The sequence below is a fragment of the Typopeltis vanoorti genome, chromosome 20, assembly GCF_054136105.1.
Source record: "Typopeltis vanoorti isolate ZY-2024b chromosome 20, IOZ_Tvanoo_1.0, whole genome shotgun sequence".
NCBI classification, from domain to species: Eukaryota; Metazoa; Arthropoda; class Arachnida; order Uropygi; family Thelyphonidae; genus Typopeltis; species Typopeltis vanoorti.
This window is the reverse complement of record NC_143568.1, coordinates 62,890,518-62,912,096: the sequence shown is the minus strand read 5'-3', so window position 1 is coordinate 62,912,096 and position 21,579 is coordinate 62,890,518. Positions and strand designations below refer to the sequence as shown.

The following is a 21,579-nucleotide window of genomic DNA, read 5'->3' as shown; positions in this document are numbered from 1 at the left end:
TTTGAATAGATTTGGAAGTGAAGTCAGAGAAACTAGTGAGTTTTAGGATGGGAGGGTGCAGGCATTGAAGTGAGGAATGATCACATGATGCTGAATGTAGCTCCCCAGATTCCTAACATTATATAAAAGTCCTCTTGTTCATCAAATTTCAATCCCCACATCCACCAACTCCATATCATTCTTCTTATATAACCTCTGCACTGACTCAGAATCATAACTTTTCTTTTCAGTTTGCCTCTGTCATACCATGACAGCAGACTCACAGTCTTTAATTTCTTACTTCAGCAACTCTTTCATATATTTGCACATACCATAATAGTCACCTGCCAGATCATTACCACCACCTAAATCAATCTTCTCTTTCATTTTTCCTCTCTGTATTTCCTTACAACATCACTAACATTCTTAATCTTAAACGAAGGAAACAATTTCATTGCATTCCCCTTTCTTTTGTTTTTCTGCCATACCATTCCAGGTATTTCTCCAACCATTCTATTTCATGTTTTGTTCTGTAAAGGACTTCATATTAGCACACCATCTCCTCTCTCTCATCACCATATGCCCATTCATTTCATTTTTGCTATCACTCAGACTACATGCACCCTCACTCACCTGCAACACTTGTAACAGTGCCCTCACTGACATTCATATTTGTCTGTTGTTGTTGCTTTCTGCGCACTTCTGATACTCACTTTTAAAAATCTTCAACACATGCACTCACGAGTTTCACTCTCTTTCCACAAATCTTTCGACCTGGTAGTTAATATGTTTCCCCACATGCTGTAGCAAACAGAATCGTGTATACATCCTCTGTCCAAAAAGAAAACGAACTTTTCAAAAATAGAAGAAACTAGCGATTGACTTTTGTGTTAAACTGGTAAAAGTTTTACCGAAATGCATCAAATGCTTCAAAAAGTATACTGTGATGAATGCTTATCCCATACTCAAGTTTACGAGTGGTTTAAGTGATTTCAAAGTGGTCGTGAGACGCTTGAGGACGATGAAAAGCCGGGCCATCCAAAAACTGGACTGAGCGAAGTTAACATCCAAAAAAGTGCCCGAGTTCATCAAAGAAAACCCAAAATCGTCTGTGAGATTGACTGAAGATGAATTGGGGATTCCAAAATCAACTGTGCACAACATTTTGACCGAGAGTTTGGGCCTTTGTAAATTGAATTCGCGATTTGTTCCCCACAAGCTGACTAATGACCAAAAAATGTTTCGAATTAAACACTGCAAGGACCTCATTAAAACCACTCATAAGGACTCAAACTTCCTTGAAATGATCATTACTGGTGATGAAATGTGGTGTTTTGAGTATGAGCCCAAAAGCAAAACGCCAAACGGTCAATGGTGAGTTTTATCTCGAAGTTTTGAAGCGATTGATAGCTAGAATTCATCACATACGGCATGAATATTGTGATGCAGGCAGCTGATCACTTTTGTATGATAATGCACCATCTCATCGTTTGAAGTGAGACAGCTAGAATGTTTTTGAGCAAAAACCAAGTTTGTGTTGGATCACTTGCCATATTCACCTGATTTAGCACCCTGTGACTTCTTTCTCTTCTCCCAACTTCATTTGCCAATGAAAAGAAAGTGATATGACACCATTGAAAATGTTCAAGCGGCAGTAACCACGATCCTCAACAGTATCTCAAAAACTGATATAAAAAACTCATTTAACGAATTAATTGACCGTGCCAAACGCTGTATCGAAGCTGAGGGAGAGTATATTGATTGAAATAAATGATTTGAATAATTATAATTGGCCTGTGTTTTATTTTCTATCAAAAGTTCAGTTTCTTTTTGGACAGAGGGTGTATTGAAATCATCCACCATTGTTCTTAGTAGCAATGCCATAATATACAATACAGTATACTTATAATACAAGTAACAGCTTTTAGAACCATACAAACAAACATACAAATAGTAATCCAGAAAATAAAATTATTATTTTTTTTTTTTTCAAAAACAATTTAGCTTTTCAAGATCCTAAAATCTTAAATTCTCAAAGATGGAAAAAACCATGTGGGCTTGTCAATTGCTTGTATGCATCTCACAGTTTTGTATTATATCCCTAAAGATGTGTCTGTGACAGATGAAATAGTGAAGTCAATAAATTGTTAATGTCTTCCCAGCCACTGTCTTAATTAAATTATTAATATGAATTGAAATCAGCTTCTAAGCCTAAATACAATACATCTAAATAATTTGTGAGCCTCTTAAGTCATTTACAAATAGTTTTTATTTACATTCGCACACATTTGTGTATTTCAGCATTACTATTCTGTCTTTGATAATAAAAATGTTGGTCAAGTTTCTAATTCCCACAGGATGATTTCCTAAGCACAGTTCAGAGAAATTATCTGTCATATTATACTCTCACTTTAGGTATTTAATACCACTCCAGTATTCTGCATAAAATCCAAAAACAGCTGGTTAGCAGTACAAAATTCATCTTATCTCAGGTTTCTGGCTAAATAAACTGTTAACAAGCTTATCTGTAGTGGAACTGTTTACAGTGTCATTTCTAGAGCGCATGAGATATTTATGGGTGCTTTTGAACCAAAGATGAATTAGCTGGTGTCTCATCCAGAGGTTGGTAGTAGAGTTTTTTCCTCTAAGATAGCTGGCCCAAGGCTATCACTAATTAAGCAGCACACAGTGAAGAGAACTGAACAAGTACCATCATCTCGTGGTCCCTAACACTATATATATATATATATTTTTTTTTTTTTTTTTTTTTAATGTCTGAAAATAGTGTGAGTTATACAGTCTTTTTTTTTTGAGTTTATGGGATGAAAAAATCCAAGTTTCTGGGAGGAAAAAATCCTGCTTGCTTGCTTTTTTTTTCCTTTTTTTTTTTTTTAATACTAGTGCTGAAAATAATTGAATGATCTGATGAAATAACCCTGCATTAAGGCTTGGCACACATGTGAAAAAAATAACTTTTTTTTTCACATTTGGCTGGAACCGTTCACAGATAAAACTGGAAGGGATATTAATACAGTTGTTTCAGCAAATATTATCGACAATTAGAACAAGATAGTTTATATGAACATGTGGGGGGAAGGGGGGGTGAATAGTGTTAGAATAGGATTGTGGTGTAACATATCAGATAATTATATCAGAGCACACACAGAAAAATTTCTTTTCAGATCGCATGTTTAAAACAAATTATCTGCCCGTTTTACACCATTCTCTACAATATATCAGTATCAGATATAATTTTAAGAAATATATACAAACATACTTCTAAGAAATATAATTAATATCAACTTCTAATGACAATTTATAACTATATGATATGACAAATGTATATATTTAATTATAAATACTTTGTGTATAAATGCAAATCTTATTTCTTGATATATCATTATCAGCTATTAATATTTTTCAATAAAAAGTGTGTTATCTAAATAGTTAACAGTACCTGTCTGTTGAAATTATTAAATACATTAAATTGAATAATTTGCTTAAAGGAAAAAAAAAACTTTTAACTAAAAATAAGATTTAACTATCATTTATCTCAAAACCATTTTAAAATCACATTTCTCATCATCACCACCAACTCACTAACATCATCTGATAATACCTAGAAGGGTTATGCTGTGTTAGTTCTACATATTTAACTTTACATTATTATTAACTTCTTATCAACGGTTTTCTTTGTGAGGTCATATTTCTGTCTTCTAGGACACCTCTTACTGCCATCAGTCCTTCAAAACTGATCTAAGACTTTTTGGTTTGGTATCAAACTAACACCTATTTTAATTATCTTTCTTCTCCTGTTCTGTTTAAGTGACCATACTGCTTTAGATTCTCCATGCTTGCACATTCTTGGATGATAAGTGTCAGGTTCCTTCCCATTATTTTTAATAAGATGTTACTTGATGCCATCTGTTCACTTCCTTAATTTTCTTCAAAATGTCATATCAGTCTCTAGTCTTTGACCAATTGTTTTATTTCTAACCCAACTCTCAGATCCATAAGTTAAAATCATTAAAAATACTGCTAGTTTGCTTTGGCTAATTTCTCCTAATTCCATATAAATTTCTTCATCTAGCTTCCCAACATATCATCTTTGCTTACTCCCTTCTCTATTACCATATTTAATTTACCATTGTCACTGAAAATGGTGACTAAATAGCTGAAATGGTTTACCTGTTCTTTAGGTTCTCCATTGAGAATGTAGGTATGTTTTCTAATTTCCTGCCCATTTTCTTAGTTTTTCTTTTTATTGCTAATTTTCATGCCAGATTTGTTACAGCAGTTATTAGTTAGGAAAAACTTGCAGGGTTGCACTGGATTAATTTAGGAATATACCATCATCTGCATAAAGCAGATTGCTAAGTTTAATGCCACTTTCCTTCATAATATGATCCGTGTAGATGATTAAGAGTGGAAATAGTGTCCATCCTTGTCTTAAATCTAACTTTACATCAAGCCATTTCTACTTCAATTCTGACTCCTGACTTATATCTTAAATATAGACAATGTATTGTTCTATATAATGTTTTCCCCATATCTACAAATGTATTAAATACAGATCATTGTTATTTTCCTGTGAGTTCTCAACTATTTTTCGTAAAGTAAAAAAAACTTTCCTGAACAACCCTATATGGCTTGAACCCACTGGGGGAAGAACACCTTGTTCTTCCCCCAGTTTGTCTTCCATACTTTTTCTTAGCCTCTTCTCACATATACTTGCAAATATTACTTAAAACACTCAGCATGAAAATTCCTCTATAATTTCGCATGCAGCATTTCCCTTTTTTTATAGGTAGATACTATTAGAGCTCTACTTCAGTCATTTAGAATTTGGCCTGACTCAGCCTTCTGAGGTATGCAAGTGTAGCCTTTGTAAAATGTTTGGAATTATATATTTAGAACATATCTGGTTGAATATAGTCTCTATCTTTTTGCATTCTACCTCAAATATTGATGTGGTCTTCTGATTGCATGGCTCTTGAATAGTTTCTACTATAGTTGTGTCACGGCTTATCTCACTGAATAATCTTCAAAACCCTTACTCTAGACATCCAGAATATCTTGATATTCAGTTTTATGTTACCACTATCATCGCTCATTCCTTTTTCCTTCATTTCTAAAGTTGCAGTAATCTCCAGATTGATGAGTTTGGTTTAAAGAATTTAATGATTATTCATAACAGAAGTAAAAAAATGTGAATAATTTTATTATAGTATTTTGCCTTACAGTAACTGAGACATTGTCAAGGAAAAGAGAACATGGGAAACAAACTTGAAACATCAAACAGTTATTCAATTATTTTTGACTATGCCCTCCGTGCACATTTAAAGACAGCCAGTTTTTTGTTGATTTAAATGCAGAATTAGTCTCTCAAATGTTCGGAAGTTTTTTGCAATTGCATTTATTTAGGTTAGGAGTATTCTGCAAAACATAAGCAGATTCCCCAGAATCATGATCTTTTTTAAAGTAAATCTTTCTCCATCTAACTGTGAGTAGGGTATCAAACACACGTGGATTAGCACATGTGCTAATCCACATGCACCACTTTGTCCATATTAAGAGAGTTTACACTGATGATATATATATTCCATATACATATACTCAAGGTACTGATAATGGGTGACCTTCATCTTTTTGGAGAACAAATAAACAAAACTAATTTTAATATTAGTGTATAGGAAGTTTGTAATTAGTATTTACTGAGTACTTTTTTTAATCTTTTTCATATACTCTGTAGGAACTGTGGAGTGATCTAATGGCTCTATTAGCTTGTCTAATATATAGGTTATATATATATATATTAGACAAGCTATAGGCAGTAGGGTATAACAACCTGGCTATTTTTATTAGAATTGTAATCATTATTTATGAAATTATTGGAAATGTATTTTAATTATTTTAGAGTAAAATGTCATTTGAGCAAATAGCTCCAGCTCTGTGTACTAATGTTTTTATTATGCCATAAATTTGCACTGGATGGTAGTTTCTATTAATATTCAGATATCAGTTAGTAGGTGTGGGTTTTCTGTAGATAGTATAAAAGAGATACCCATCTAGAAGTCTGGTAACTAAATTGTCTTAAACTTAAACACCAGTTACAATTTCTAAAGTAAATTTTGGGTGAAGTGAATAAAGTGTATCTAAAGAGTTGCAGCTGCAACCAGATAGCAAATATAGCACAACCAGAGGTTTTTAATGGGAAGGATTTTTCTTCACATTCTGAAAGTTGCTATGAAAACATTTGCAAGCAATGGCGAAAGAGGAGTCTGTCACTCTTCCTTCAATTTGGAGGTAAATTTTATTTGACAAACCAAATAACCTAGTTGCATCACAAAACAAAAAAATTGTTGTTATATCAGGAGGGAACATTTTTAATTAAAGTTAATGTTTCCTTAAGTGGGATGTTTGTAAAAAGAAAAGTAATATTAAAAACTAAGGAGTCAGATTATTTTCTTTAAATATTTAGCTAAATTATGATAAGGCTATCTCTGTCATTGACTGTTGGTCAAAGAGGGATGCTATTTTTGTATATTTTTAGGAAGCCATAATAGATATGATAAGTGCATGTGGATGATGTGGGTATAAGTTTTTGTTTATATTAGGAGGCCATTACCTTTTTTTGCTAACCTTTAAATATTCTTCTTTTGGAAGTTCAAAGGGTTTCTGTCAATAACTTGATGTGTAGTGTATAGTCTCTTAAAAGTGTTAACATCTTTCTAGTATATTTGGGGGTATCCCTCATTACAGTAGAATTTTCCTTATCAGCTTTGGTAATGATTATCTTTTATTTTTTTTTATTTTTTTGGAGATCGTAGTACTTCGTATTCTTCAGTAGTAAGATTACTTCCAGGTGAGTTAGCTGCTGTTAGAATATATGTTATATCAAGGCAAACATCATTAGCCACTTCATCAAGTAAATCTTGTATACCTCAATCTACTGTTGTCATAATATCAATCAAAGGGATTTCTCTGGGTGATACTGCAATGCTAAATCTGTTTCTCTAAGGGCCTGAATGATGAACTTAAAGATATTGAAGTTCACAATACAGAGAATTGTTTATTTTTGTCTTCTGTCTGTGATAAAGAATATCATATTTCTTCATTAAGTTAGCTAGCAAGTCTCTTTAGTCAAATGTGATGTTTACCTGTTATATTCTTACCAAAGTCTTCCTAAAACTTCGTTTAAACTGCTTTCACATGACAGCTTTCTTACATTTTTCTCTGTATTCTTTTAGGGCCCCTGTTGAATTACTCACTTGGAACATTTGATATGCTTTCTTCTTTTCCATGACTGACTCTTTTTAACTTTTTGAATCCACCATGAAGGTCAGGTTATTATTTTTCTGTCCTTGCTGATATCCTCAACACATGCTTTCCTAGCTGAATCAATCAGTGTTTGATTGAGTATATCATTGAGACTCCAAGATTTGGTTCTTTCTCAACTCTAGTTTTTTTTTGTTGTTTTTTTTTTTCTCTTGAATAATATTTGTATATTTGAGTCTATAGTTCATTGCTGAAATATATTCTGATTCTTTTTTAAAACTTTTTAAGATATTTTTCTTTTCGATATTAAGTTCATGTTTAAACTGCTCATACTGAATGATGATCTATTCCTCTTTCAAATTCCCTGCATATTTTTGTATCCTGAATGAAAATATGAGCTATTATCAGTAACACATCCAGTAAGACTCATCTTTTTTCTTGGGTATTCTCCCCATGTGAATTTGAGCACATCATTATATTAGATCATAGTGTCAATGATGATTAGTCCAGCACCTGAAAAGTAATTCAGCATGTACTAACCATTATTATTAGCTTTGCACTTTTCTCCAAATTTGCTCAAAACATTTGTCTATGTCTGAATTTCATTTGATACTCTGGTGTTTACATCTCTGATGAGGAACAACTTTTTCTTTGTTAGCTGCCTTCTTTAATGACTCAAAAAAAAAAAAATTCCTCTACTTACTTCATGAGTAGAACCTTAGTGGGACCATAGGTACAAATAAATTTTATTGTCCAGTTCCTTATTTTGAAAATTTTCCAATATCATCCTACTTGAAATTGCCTGCCAAACAAGAAGTTTAGTTTTGTATTTAGTGTTGTATGCTATAGCGTGTTTTCTTTCCGCTAGACACTATTACCTGAATATATGACATCCTATTTATTCATGCAATGGACAACATTATATAAACCTTGTTTTGAAATTTGTCCATCACCCTACTTGAAATTGCCTGCCAGTCAAGGAGCTTATCTTTGTGTTTTAGTATATGTGCTGTAGTTATGCCTTCCTTCCTTTTTCTGATCATTATTGCCTGAATATATAGCATATATAACATTATATTTATGATTTAACTTAATCTCACTCTTTTTTCTCTTAGTAACACTAATTGTTTTACTATACTTCTCTAATTCTTCTATCAGATGATGAGTTTGACTTTGTTCCACAAGTTGACATAAGTTTTTCTTAATGCTAGGGCTAATTTTTCATATAATAGGCAGGCATATGAGCAGATCTGGCAATGAAGCTTATCTCCTACCTAAAAGTTAAACTGATTCAATGTTGGTAATTACCAGATGTGCTCATACTGCCTGCCTATTGGATGCCTGAAGTGGCTTGAAAAAAATTATGTTTGGAGCCCAGAGCTAAAATTATGTACAAATATATATAAAAATGTTAAAACATAAATAAAATTTTAAAAAAATAAGAAAAACGTAGCCTGCTCGTACTAACGGTACACACACAGTACCATATTTGTGCAATTTTTCTGACATGAAGTGGGAGTGGGGACTCGTATGTTTTATCAGTGGTATGTGGACATTTATTACTGATCATTTTCACATTTTCATTCTAAAACAATCTTGAATACTCTCTTGTGAAAACAGACAATTTCTTCTTTGCCATTATAAACAAATGTTGAAGGTAAAAATCATAACTCTAAAAATAACTCCTTCTAGACTGTACATACATATTAACTATATTAGTTGACTATTTTGATTTCAAAATAGTTTGAAGACATTGGTGGACAGATGAGGACAAGTGATGTCATGTGACACAGCAGCAACTGAGAAAACAATCAAAAAACATTTAGGTCATGTTTTTAGAATCAGTATAAAGAAGTTATATATTTTAGGAGAATAAAGAATAAACTGCAGAATTCTTTCTCAACTACCCAAGCTTTTTAACTTCCTGCATATTCCATCAATGGGTACGAAATTAGTTAATTACTGCTGCCCACAACTCATTTATTTTAGTTAATATATCACAATCAGTTACTTTGCAGTAAGCCTCAGCCCTTTCCAGAGATAAATGGATGTGTATCCTGTCGTATCCTCTTATTGGTCATGTTCCATTTATGACAATCGATGGTTATTTTTAATAACCAACAAATCCCAGCTGGCTCAGTAAGGTAAAAAACAAAAAAACTATTTACGATATTTATGTCATAAACAGGGTTTTTGTGTATTTTTTTTAACCACATACCATAAAACTGGAATTACATAAATAAAATTGATTATTAATTGGAAACTCCTATTCTGATTTTTTACTTGACCAAAAATTCTCACTCCTCATGGATAAGTTTTTTTTTTTTTTTTCTTTCCAAGCATTGTCTGTGTATATACAGTCAGTCAAAAAAATTGTATGCACACTTTAATAGATATCATCTATGGGCTTTTTTCGAAGTTGGATCGAATTATGGTAGCAATGTGTACTATGATGTTCTCTCAAAAGATGTCATTACTCACGTAATACTAGCATCAACACGTGACTGGTAGGACAGTCGAACAAAATGGCCAAGCCACGATTGTTATTCGAGGAATGCAAGACCATTTTAAAGTAGTATATTTGAGAATGTTGTTGTTGAAGTTCAACAACAATGGAGGTGTGAGTTTGCAACATAACCTCCAACATGCCTGACAATTGCACGTATTCGTGATAAGTTTGAGACTCGTGGTACCATGTGTGATGTGCACAAGGGAAGATCTGGGAGGCCTTGCACAGCAATATCCTGCTTCCTCAGCTATGGTGTTGAAACAGTTTACACGCTCGCCACAAAAGTCTACCACACAATGTGCACATGAGACAGGAGTTAGCAGTGCAAGCATACGGCACGTTCTTAAAGCAGGTAAATGGAAAGTTTACATCCCAAGATTATTACGTGCAATGAATGAAGATGATCCTGATCAAAGAATGCAGTATTGTGAGTGGTTTCAACACATTGAAGATGAAGAGTTTGTGAAGAAGATGGTTTGGTCTGATGAAGCAAGTTTAGCTTTAATGGAGCAGTGAATTCATGTGGACAAGGCAGCCAATTTACCAGGGCTCAATGTCTGGTGTGGATTGTCATCTAGGGGTTCAATAGGACCATTCTTCTTTGAAGGTACTGTTACTGGTCAAGTGTACCTAGACATGCTACCCACATCCATTTTACCTGCCTTTCATGCACTTTGTGGGAATGATTTCTCTTCCAACAAGATGGTGCATCACCACACTACCACCGAGTCATGAGAGTTTGCAGGGACAATGGATAGGACGAAGAAGTGCAGTTAAGTCCCCCCCACACGTTCTCCTGATTTAACACCCTTGGATTTCTTCCTATGGGGGCTCTAAAGGATGTAGTGTATTGTAGAAAACCAGCTACACTGGTGTCCCTTCGGAAAGAAATTGAAACGCCGTGTGCAGCAATCCCACTGGAGACTTTCAGCACTTCGTGTAATTGTAGAAGTCAAAGGTAACTTGTATTCATCCCTTGATGTCTGTATAAATTTAGTATTACAATTTTTATGCAGGTTTTTCTTTTGCTGAAGTGTGTATACATTTTTTTGACAGGCTGTGTGTGTGTGTGTGTGTGTGTGTGTGTGTGTGTGTGTGTGTGTGTGTGTGTGTGTGTGTGTGTGTGTGTGTGTGTGTGTGTGTGTAATATTGTTAAATGATTTATATATATATCACATTTATGAAATGTTTATTTTCTTACAGAACATGCAGTTCTCTTACTGCAGAAGGCTTTTACGGTTGGTATAACAACAAATATCAATACATCACCACAAATCTGTGAAACAATGGTTTTGTTGAATATGCAGTCTGGTAGCTGAAATTATTGGAACCAATAAAATTGTAGACTACCATTTTGTAAATAGCCAATTGCATAATTAATGCAATATATATGTAAATACAAGACATGATGTGTTACTGTTATATTTAGTATATTGTTATGTCCTTATTTTAGTTTCTATATGTTGACTGATTGATTTTTAAAAATGAATTAATTACAGATCTTCTGGTTCCATCCAGTTATCAGTTTATTAAGGTCTAGATTTAGAATCATTGTAGTTTTTACATTATTAAAAAAAAAAGAAAAGTGTGTGTGTTATATCTGCCATGTATAGGATTTTAATTATTATATTAAATCAGCAAATATAACCAAAAACTAGAATGCTAAAAATTCATATGCTGACATAGGAACCTCTGTACAAAAGATGAGTTATTGGGTCTCATATAGAGACATCTGGATCCCCTTCTCCCCCCTCCACTTTCAAAGTAAACAAAATATCCACAGAGCATAGGCAGTTAATATATATATATATAATATACTGACCTTACAGCTTTAATTACTTTAGCTCATTCCCAAAGTCTTGTTAGAAAAAATGCTGTTAAAAAGATGCAAAAAGGTTGGGAATATATACAACATTGTTCCGAACAGACTGGAGGTTACACAACCAATGCACTCCAATCTGGTACAGTTTAAAATCCTGAGAGATGGGCATCTCATATGCATATCATGTCATTCAATATGCCCATCTTTTCATTCCACATGATGTATGAACTTGACTATCTCCATGTCACACATCCTTGGTATAAAGTACATCTTGCACATAAATTCACTTAAGCCTTTGGTCAAGTATTTTATTTCTAACCCAGCTCTCAGATCCATAAGTTAAAATTGGTTTGAACACTGTCTTGTATACAGCTAATTTAGTGTTTTGACTAATTTCTCTCTTAAGATTATTCATATTTGGTCTTTGTATATTTAATAAATACAAAACTTATTCTTATATAAGACCATCCGTTTAATATAACTATGTACAAGAACGCCTACTAGTTTCGCTAGCCTACTGTCTAGCTTTGTCAAGACTAAAAAAAGGTGAACAAAAAAATAATAAATGCAAGCACACATTGTCATGTGAACTTAAATTTGGTGTACTAACCATTGTAAATGGTTCTGTATGAGTTCATTTTTTGCATTTATTATTTTTTTGTTCACCTTTTTTAGTCTTGACAAAGCTAGATAGTAGGCTAGTGAAACTAGTAGGCGTTCTTGTACATAGTTGTATTAAACAGATGGTCTTATATAAGAATAAGTTTGTGTTTATTAATTTCTCTGTTATTCCATATAAATTTATTCAGTTGACTTCCTACCATATCAGTATAAAATTTTAAGTATTTTAAAATATTATACTATTTTTATTTCATTTTCTTTAATTCCTGATTCCCAGAATTTTTTTTTTTTCAGGAATCAGAAATTCCTTATGTTTATAATTTTATATCTTGTGTTTAAAAATTGTTGAAGCACTGCTAAATATTATTTCATCATCTAAAATGACAAAAATAATAACCTGTAGTTATGAACTGTTTGAAGAGAGGGAGAAGTCAGAATTATTACATGGTTCAGCACTATATTCTGTAAGTTGCTAAGCTTGCAAATTAATATAAGCAACAGTGGGATTTTCCTAAAAATATTTGTAACAAATATATTATGCTGACACCTCCATGAAATTCAAGATTCATTATGGAAATGTTTAATGGAAAACAACTAATGAAATTGTATTTTCAGCAAATTTCCAGTCGAGTTTCACAACCATTTTCTTCCAGTAGGAAAGACGGTTATGATAGGCAGGAAGTTGCAAGTTAGCTCAGTCTGATCGACCATTATTACCTGTGGGAGGTGCATTGGTTGTTTGGGATAGGAATAAATATTATTAAAAAATAGTTACTTTTGAAAGACCATGCTAATCTCAAATTAGTAAACTACATAAGCTCTTGAGTGAATCAACTTCTTGGAACAGTGAATTAAAGAAAAAAAAAATGTGTGCAGTATATTAAACCTCCAAACTGTATGATTTACCAAGAATTCATATAACAAATTATCCTCTAATCTGTGGTAGAATGTATGTGCACTCCAACTTATAAATTGGTAATACATTATCTCATTAAATAATTCAGAAGATTTTTTGACTATCATGCAATTCCATTTGATGCACTTGAATTATTGATGAAAGACTTTTCCTTCTGATGATCTAAGATTATTCAGATTTAAAGTGAATTCAGGCTCCATGTGTCAAAAAAAGTTTAAACAAATTCATGAAAATTGAATAACAATGCTCTTCTCATTTAGTATTCCTTATTAGTAGATGGCATATCTCCTTACAGTTCTACCCATCCTATCACCCATATTACCATTTAAATGGAATCTAAAAATTGCCTTCCTTTCTTAGAAAGAAAACAACACAGGAAGATACCTAATTGCTGATTGTTGTCAGTATCTTATGACTAAAAAATTAAGCTTAATCAAAAACTTTCTCCTGTGAGTTGGCAAGTTAGGTGCACTGATAACTTAATTCCAAAATGAAGTACATTTCATCAAAATAACTTTTCATTCTAATGGTTATGACAGCTTTTAAATGCACTCATTTCATAGAGAATATATTCATGTGCTGAATGTTCTCAATCGCCTGTGACAAAAGTCCCAGAGTTTCCATTCCTTTGGAATGATTACCAGACTTCTATACTTTATAGGATTACATGTCACATTTCAGTCAGTATGCATGCTTCTTTTTTGTGCTTTTATAGATAAGCTAATTCACTACCTTATGCAGGAATCTACAAAGTACTGTGTTCAGTACTTTGCAGATTACTAAGTATGTGATCTCTCATATTTTACCCAAATTGGAAAACTGGTAAGTGCCTAGCAAGTATTCACATTATGGTCTTCTGAATGCCAAGATAATACTAATTTCAAAGAATCAGATAAGTTTTTGTGTTTAACAGCCTTAATATTATCTACTGGAACAGCACAAAGATTTTCCCCCATAGAAGTTGATTCTTATTTTTTTAAAAATAAAAAGACTGTGAAACTGTTCTCAGTCATGACTGAATTTAAACAGATTTTTAGCTTCTTCGTAATTTAAACTACGAAGTAATTAAAACTAATAGATCAGAGCTCACCTGCAAGTTTTCGCTGTTATGTTATTGTATTGGGCTACAGGTTTTAGTAATTAAAACTAATAGATCAGAGCTCACCTGCAAGTTTTCGCTGTTATGTTATTGTATTGGGCTACAGTAATTGATAACTGGATGGAATTTATAAAATCATTTTGTTTGTAAATTATCACATAAGTGTATGAAAAAATAGTCTCAAATTGTCATTTTGAAAGTTTTTTCCTCATGGTCTTTAAAAAATTAAAGACCATTGCATAAAAAAATGTAGAGATGCCGCTTGTACATAATTGACTTAATTTTTGTTTTTTATGTATGTAATGTTTTGTTCATATTGTTTTTATATATATAGAAATGAATTTTATTCAGAATTACTGTATTTCATTGTTAGGATTTTTGCATAAAGTAACCATTCAGCTGTTGGGGGAGGGGGGGGGGCATATTGTTGAGAGGAGTGGTGATTGGAGAATTTGTGAATGGATTTGTCTGTGTGAGTAGGTTTTCTGTATACAGAGAAGGAAAGGTTACCATTTGGAATGTGTTACTAAGGTGCTAGGAAGGGTAAACTATTGTTATTTTCCTTTTCTATCATAAACTGGATTCTTGGATATAGGCTATTGAGGTGACTGAAGAAGGAGTCTAATGTATCTGGACCATGAGGCCAAGTAGAAAACATATCATCTACAAATCTTAGCCAGGTTTGAGAGGGGCTGAGTCTATAGCTCATTTTTCAAAATTTTCCATGTAAAAATTGGCAGGTGAGGGTGGAACCTATACCAGTTCCCTCTATCTGAAAAATAAGAAAAATAACCATAATTGGTGGCAAGGGAAAAGAGCTCTAAGATATGAGAAGGAAAAACGTTTTTAAAGAGTGTTAAGGTGTCATTTAAGCAAATATGGCATTATTAAAACTCTAATTAATAGAGCCCACAAGCTTTGTTCCAGTGGAACCTCCTTTTTAACCAAACTCAACCACATGCACAATACCTTCCTTTCCAATGACTATAGCAATTACAGAATTAAAAAAATAATTAGTTCTTCCTCCCCCATTCCCCGGCTATCTCTTCAGAAGGACTTCAGAAATGTCATCACCATATCCTACATCCATGGCACATCAGAAAAAATAGCCAGTTCCTTAAAAAAAGTACAACCTCCACACAGCACTTACGTCCCACCATAAACTTATTACACTTATCCATTCCACCAAAAATCAGCTCCCTCCTCTCTCTCTCTCAGTGCCTGAAGTACATAGAGTACCCTGTTCCTGCAAGCTGGCTTACTTCAGACAGGCAGATCAGCAACTATCCGTTTGGAACACAAATCATACATCTGCTATCACGACTATGGTCAATCTGGCCTTGTAGACCAATTTGGATACAACCCACAGAATCTCCTGGAGAAAAACCACCATGCTTCACCATAGTAAATTTAAAAAAAGACTGCTTTTAGAATCTGCAGCAGCACTTAGAAATCAACTGAATTTAAACAAATACGGTTGCATAAAACTTCCCAAAATTTGTTAAACGTTAATTATCAGAAATCCCATGTTACATCCTAGCCACCTACAAATGCCCATAGAGGGCACTCTGTTACGTCGTCACTTTCCTTATAATTCTTCTTACTTGGCTTGTATTATTTACTTCATGTCTATATCGTTATTAATTCCTTAATTCAACACTTTTTTGTTAGAACCTTAATTATACTTCATTAACTCTTTAGTTTATGCAGTCTCATTTTTACTTTGGGCCGTTAACTACTTTAAGGATATTGCACGTGGGTAGAAGACAAAGAGATTCCCAATGGACAATGGCAATTCCTTTGTTTCAGTGTTGGTGCTTTCTTCGGATTCAGGAAAAATTTCTATTATACTGCACCACCCTGAATCCTAGATTTTTGAACAATGAAAAATCAAAGAACTAGAACTTAGCATAGCACACTATCCCTAATTTCTTAAACTATTTGAAGCAGTTCATACCTCATTTATCTCTAACTTAGATTGCAGTCGTAGCCTCCCCTATAATTTACCTCCCGCCATGGTTCAGTTATTTGTGAGCGGTGCAATAGAAAATAATATCGGGCAAGTCAACTATTGAATCTAGAGAAAACATTTAATTACACTCTAGTCAGATTACATATCATGAATAAACTTCCACACATGCTTGTTTCAATATCAATCTCAATGAAAAAACATAATTATCTAACCCTTCTTACTCTCTCTTAGCATTTATAAGTATCAGTTCAGTTAAAACATTCTATCAAAGGTAAATCATGAGCTTAAACTCCACAGTACTAAAGGTTATCCATTCATTGACATTAAAATTAATCCTAATTTCTTCATTCATGTCTCAGATATAACATCACCTCCAGGTCCACCTTCCATTCTGCTTGGTCTGCATTACCCCACTGAATGGTCCGGACTGGATATATCTCTGGTGACAAAAGCAGGTGTTTGCCGTTCACTGGTCATCTGGCTCAGCAAGGCTTAGATGTCTAAGCGGTAATCAGGAACTCAGCTCCGCTGGGCAATTCCTTAACCGACGATCTCCCAAGGACTCCTCGGCATTCTCCCACGATCCTTCCAAGGAACGGGGACGAACATCGGCAATCAAAGAGAACAAAAAAAAAAGGCCCTGAGCTTGCGCTCAATCCCCCGCCCAACACTTCCTTACTACATCATTAAATTTCTCCCTCTTTGCTCACGTCATCTTACAGCACCTAGCGCCATAATCTCCCCTAGCATGCTCTTCGGTGGGGGGGGGGGACCACGTGCTCTCCTTCCACCGTGTACTTGGCGTACGTGTTTTGCTCCTGGCTATCGGTACTTAATCCGATTAGCCTTCTCCCAGCCACATACAAATATTTATAAAATTTTAGCAAAGTTTAAACAATGGACTATTCACAGTAAATACATTACAACACTATGGACAAATAAATAGACTCTGAAATTATTATTGTTGCTGGTAATTTACAAGCAATTTTATCCATCTGATATATCAGTATATGCCAAAATGCAAGATGCATGTTAAGTTCTGAAGAAAATATAAATTAATACAGTTTCAGTTTCATTCAGAACTTAACAACTCCACCTAGACAGGACTTTAGAGTCACCCATGTGTTTCACTTAGTATTGTATTGTATTGTATGTGAGTGTGTTGTTAAAAAAAAGTTATTTGTAATCCCTGAAGATGTCTAGGAAGTATTTGATGAGATAAAACGTGCCCTCTTGGCTCACAGTGAATGGCCAAAGAGGAAGCTGGCAGCTTATAGAAGGCCTTGATGCCATACTCAACTTTTTCATGGCTTATGTTAAAATGTGGGCAAGATTAAGCAGATGTGCCATGAAATGAAAGTGGGAAGTTCCATATTAATAACTAATTGGTAAATTTCCTGGCAGTAAAGAAGTTGGCCTTTAATGAACTTCTCTGTTATTTTGAAAGTATTGGGATAATAGTGGATGGATGGCTTTTATATCTCTCTTAACAGATTAGCTTACTTTGGGCAGTGATAGATATGAAATGAATGTGATAACACAAGTTATTGCAATCATCTATACAAACAGACGATACAGGATGGATGTTCCTTCTAGAGTGCAATCTTTACCACAGTTATAGGGATGCCATGTAGAATGGAGAAATTATTTATTCTGTATTTTTCTGAGGTTAATTATTGAATATATATTTTTCTGAAATTATGTATTCTGTATATTCCCTGTTAAATTGCAGAGGAATTTCTATAATGAGTGTTTCAAGTAAGATTTAAAGTTGAGTAAACATGGGAATGCGACAAGGACCTGTACTGGAGAACTTGTCATTTTTCACATTCAAGAATATGTGAGTATCGCTAATGTGGGGATATGACCACTTAAACAGAATGGGTGAGGAAAGGTTAGCAAAATAGATGTTTGATAATAAGATGCCAGAAGAAGACCAAGATCTAGGCAGATTTGGTTCGTTTAGAAGTGCCTTAGAAGAATGAAATGTTAAATACATCGAGACTGGACTGCTGACTAGTAATTGAATAATTTAATATAACTTAAATTAATAGCTTGAACATCCCTTAAGTGCACATATCAGGAAGTTGATGTTCATTCACTATCTATATGGATTATATTGCACTAATTGAAGTGACATTAAACCTGATATCAAAATTGGAGATATTAAACTCGACTCTTTGCTGTATTCAGATTATACTGCTAAATGAAACCAGTACAAGTCTTTAGGACTTTTCGAATTGAATAACTTGCATAACAAAATTGCAATAAAAAAATAATAAAAACTATAAATTAAAAATATATAGGAATATGGAAGTTGACAACATTCTCAATAGAGAACCTGTAAAAGTATATTTCAACTATTTAGATCACGCGTGCAGTGAAGATTGCAAATGATATAATAGATAGAGAATAATCAAAACTGGTTTGGTTTAGTTCTGGTTGAATAAATTTATATGAAATAAGAGAAATTAGCCAAAACACTGAATTAGCAGTATACAAGTATTCAAACCAATCTTAACTTAATGAAATTTAATGAGAGTTTGAAGAAAATCAGAGAAGTGAGCAGAATGCATCAGTAACCATATTAAAAATGAAAAAAAAAAATGGTATTTTTAGCATTTAATAATGTTGGAGGAGAACTGATCTGAGATAGTATGGTCACTTAAAGAAAGGGGATGAAGAAAGGTTATAAAAAAAAGGCAGGAAAAAGACTTTTCAACTCCTGGTAATTTAGTAAAACTTTTCATAAATACTAGTAATTTTCTTACATTTTCAAAAAAAAGTTATGCTGTGACAATAAATATTAAAAATTTATTGTCACAGTATAACTGAGGGGAGATGGTTCAATCTCCACCAGTAGCCAGTGAGAGATAGCTGGCCCAAGACTATTGCTAATCATACATGGCATCCAGTGAAGTGAGACAGCTGATAAGTACTGCCATCTCTTGGTCCCTAATCCTAAAACTATGTTTGCTTACTGTCTGAAAATAGTGTTCTATGGTCGATTTTCTTCAGCTTACGAGATGAAAAACCCAAATTTCTTAGAGGGAAAAAAAAACACTCGTACATGCCAGAGATAGACTAAACTCAGGAACTGGTCAAAAAAATGCTTAGTAGAAGTTCCCCTAGCCAGCAACTAGAATTTACTTAAGATGCTCTTTCTTAGGACGGTCTAGTACAGTGGTGCTGAACCTTTTTATGTGCGCGTGCCAAAAATTCACAAATCGAGTTGCTGATGTGCCCAGCAGATTTTAATAGGGAAAAAATTAATTTAACAAATATAAAAGTATGTTTAAATTAGTTATCAAATCACTGGATTAACCACGTCGCCGTCGATACAGATAAATTACATCACTCCTCTACATTTCATATCCATCGCATATTTCAATGTAATATCAGTGGTATTACAATTTTAATATGCACTTCGCATCCATGGTAACTTGGACGTATATATACATCCTGGCTGGTTGGGTGGTTAATGAAATCTTGTAGCATATTGTTTCCTCAGGCCAACATCAAATTGATTTGTGCTAATTTTCATTGATATAGCCCATTCTGATCACCAAAAATTTATAATATTCAGTGTAAAATTGATTATTGTATTATTAAACTGAATTTAATGATGTTGGTGGTTTGAAAAAAAGAAAACGGTAGTGAGAAAAATATTTATGCATTGTAACTCACCATAGAAGTCAGCTGAGCAGGGGGAAGCAGCAGAAGGATGTCAACTTGTCGCCGAAACGCTTACCACATTTACTCGAATATAACTTGCCCTCGCACATAACTCGCAACCCTGATTTTACTTTATGAAAAAAGACATTAAAAAGTTTTGCATATGCCTCGCACATGAAAAATGTTTAACATGTTCACGTCGAGGAACAGTAACTCACTCCACGCAGTTAACAACATGCCCTCCCCAACAGCCATTATACTGTAGATGCAAGAAAAACAAATAGTTTTATTGTATTCCTGAACAAGGTAAAGAGGCTTTTGCAGTCTGTAATATATTTCTCACCAAATAGGACAATTAGAGACAGTTGGAATAAAAACTGCACTAAGATTTGGGTCGCATGTCCCCTCTCACATAAACTGCTGTATAGATTCAAGCAAAACCATACGTTGCACCAGAAACAGTGTCTAACTAAAAACTATTGTCCAATTTTTCAATTACATGAAATAAGTTTATTTTATTCCATTTGAAATTCTCGATGCCATTATGACAGATCACAAAAGCTAATTTCAAATAAAATTCAACCAAGGGTTGAAACTTTGCGAGTTGAGCCCGCCAGTAATGAGAAGTTACGTCGGAACAATAAACAACACCCTGTCGTGAATGTGTTAAACCTAAGAAATTTATAGTGAGTGTTATGACAGTTTCAGATGTGGAATTCGGTTCAAGAGAATTAGCATTTCAACTCAACGATTGTCGGTTGCCTTTGTTTTTGGGTCGCACGATCTTTTGTTAATACCGCACCAATCATATGCATGTCTTCACAGCTGCTGTCTGGTGTAAAACAAATTTTAACTTGTACATATTGTAACAATTAAAAAAAAAAGGTTGAATAATTTATAAGCGTATAAAAGGATATCACCTATAAATCGTTGACATGCCACAGGTTTGCCATCTAGGGTCTAGTGCAATGGATGGCTGGCACTTCCATGAATAAAAAAAAAAAATTATTGAAACATGGCAAGAAGCAAAAAAGCTATTAATTAAAAATAATAGAAATTATATTAATTAAATTAAGGGGATATTAGATCCCACATTGTTTTAAAACCGAAAAAGAAACTCAAGGATTGGAATCAGAGAGTTCATTTATAGAAATTATAAATGAAAAAAAAAAAAAAATTTCAAACATAAATAGCAACTTCAAAGGTAAGGAAGACAAAGCATGCATTTGTGTGTAGCTTCCTGCAGTAGAAAAGACGTTTCGTTAAAGTATAATGTAATTTTTGATCAAGAAGGCTGTATCACAAGTTTCTTTCTTTCGTTAGTTTAATAAGTTAATCTCGTACTGGTTTTTAAGATGGTTATGTAAGGGACATACTTCCAACTTTTCCATTTTTGAGCAAGTTGAATAATAATATGGTAAATTTTAATCCATGGCTTAAAAAAAAAAAAAAAAAACTTGCAATACTTTTCATCAAATATCAAGTACATTGAATAACCACATTCTTATCTTTAACTTTTCAGTGAATGAGATCAATCAGAACGCAGAATCACGGAATATTGGTTTCGTCGTTAGAGGGCGAATAGTTCAGTCTCCTACGAGGTACCCTACAGTCTGCCAAAATATAGATAGGTTTCGGTGTTAATTGTTAGCGATATGTCTGGGTTGGGTGTAGCGTGTTTGCGTTTCGTAATCAGTCGATCAACTTG

General features: G+C 33.6%; 1 protein-coding gene and 1 long non-coding RNA gene across 5 annotated transcripts in view; both read left to right on the top strand.

Annotated features, from left to right (window-relative positions):
• IntS1 (integrator complex subunit 1) overlaps positions 1-12,069 on the top strand; it is a 664,867-nt gene extending 652,798 nt beyond the window's left edge. For all 4 annotated transcript variants that reach the window (XM_090410538.1, XM_090410537.1, XM_090410536.1 and 1 more), the window contains one exon: positions 10,970-12,069. In XM_090410538.1, coding sequence (XP_090266664.1) covers positions 10,970-11,048 — 79 coding nt within the window. In that variant the 3' untranslated portion in view covers positions 11,049-12,069. The remainder of the gene's footprint in view (positions 1-10,969) is intronic.
• Positions 12,070-12,309: 240 nt separating this feature from the next.
• LOC150095495 (uncharacterized) lies at positions 12,310-14,569 on the top strand. Its single transcript, XR_016550070.1, has 2 exons — positions 12,310-14,255; positions 14,331-14,569. It is a non-coding gene; the product is annotated as an uncharacterized LOC150095495 (long non-coding RNA).
• Positions 14,570-21,579: the final 7,010 nt, after the last annotated feature.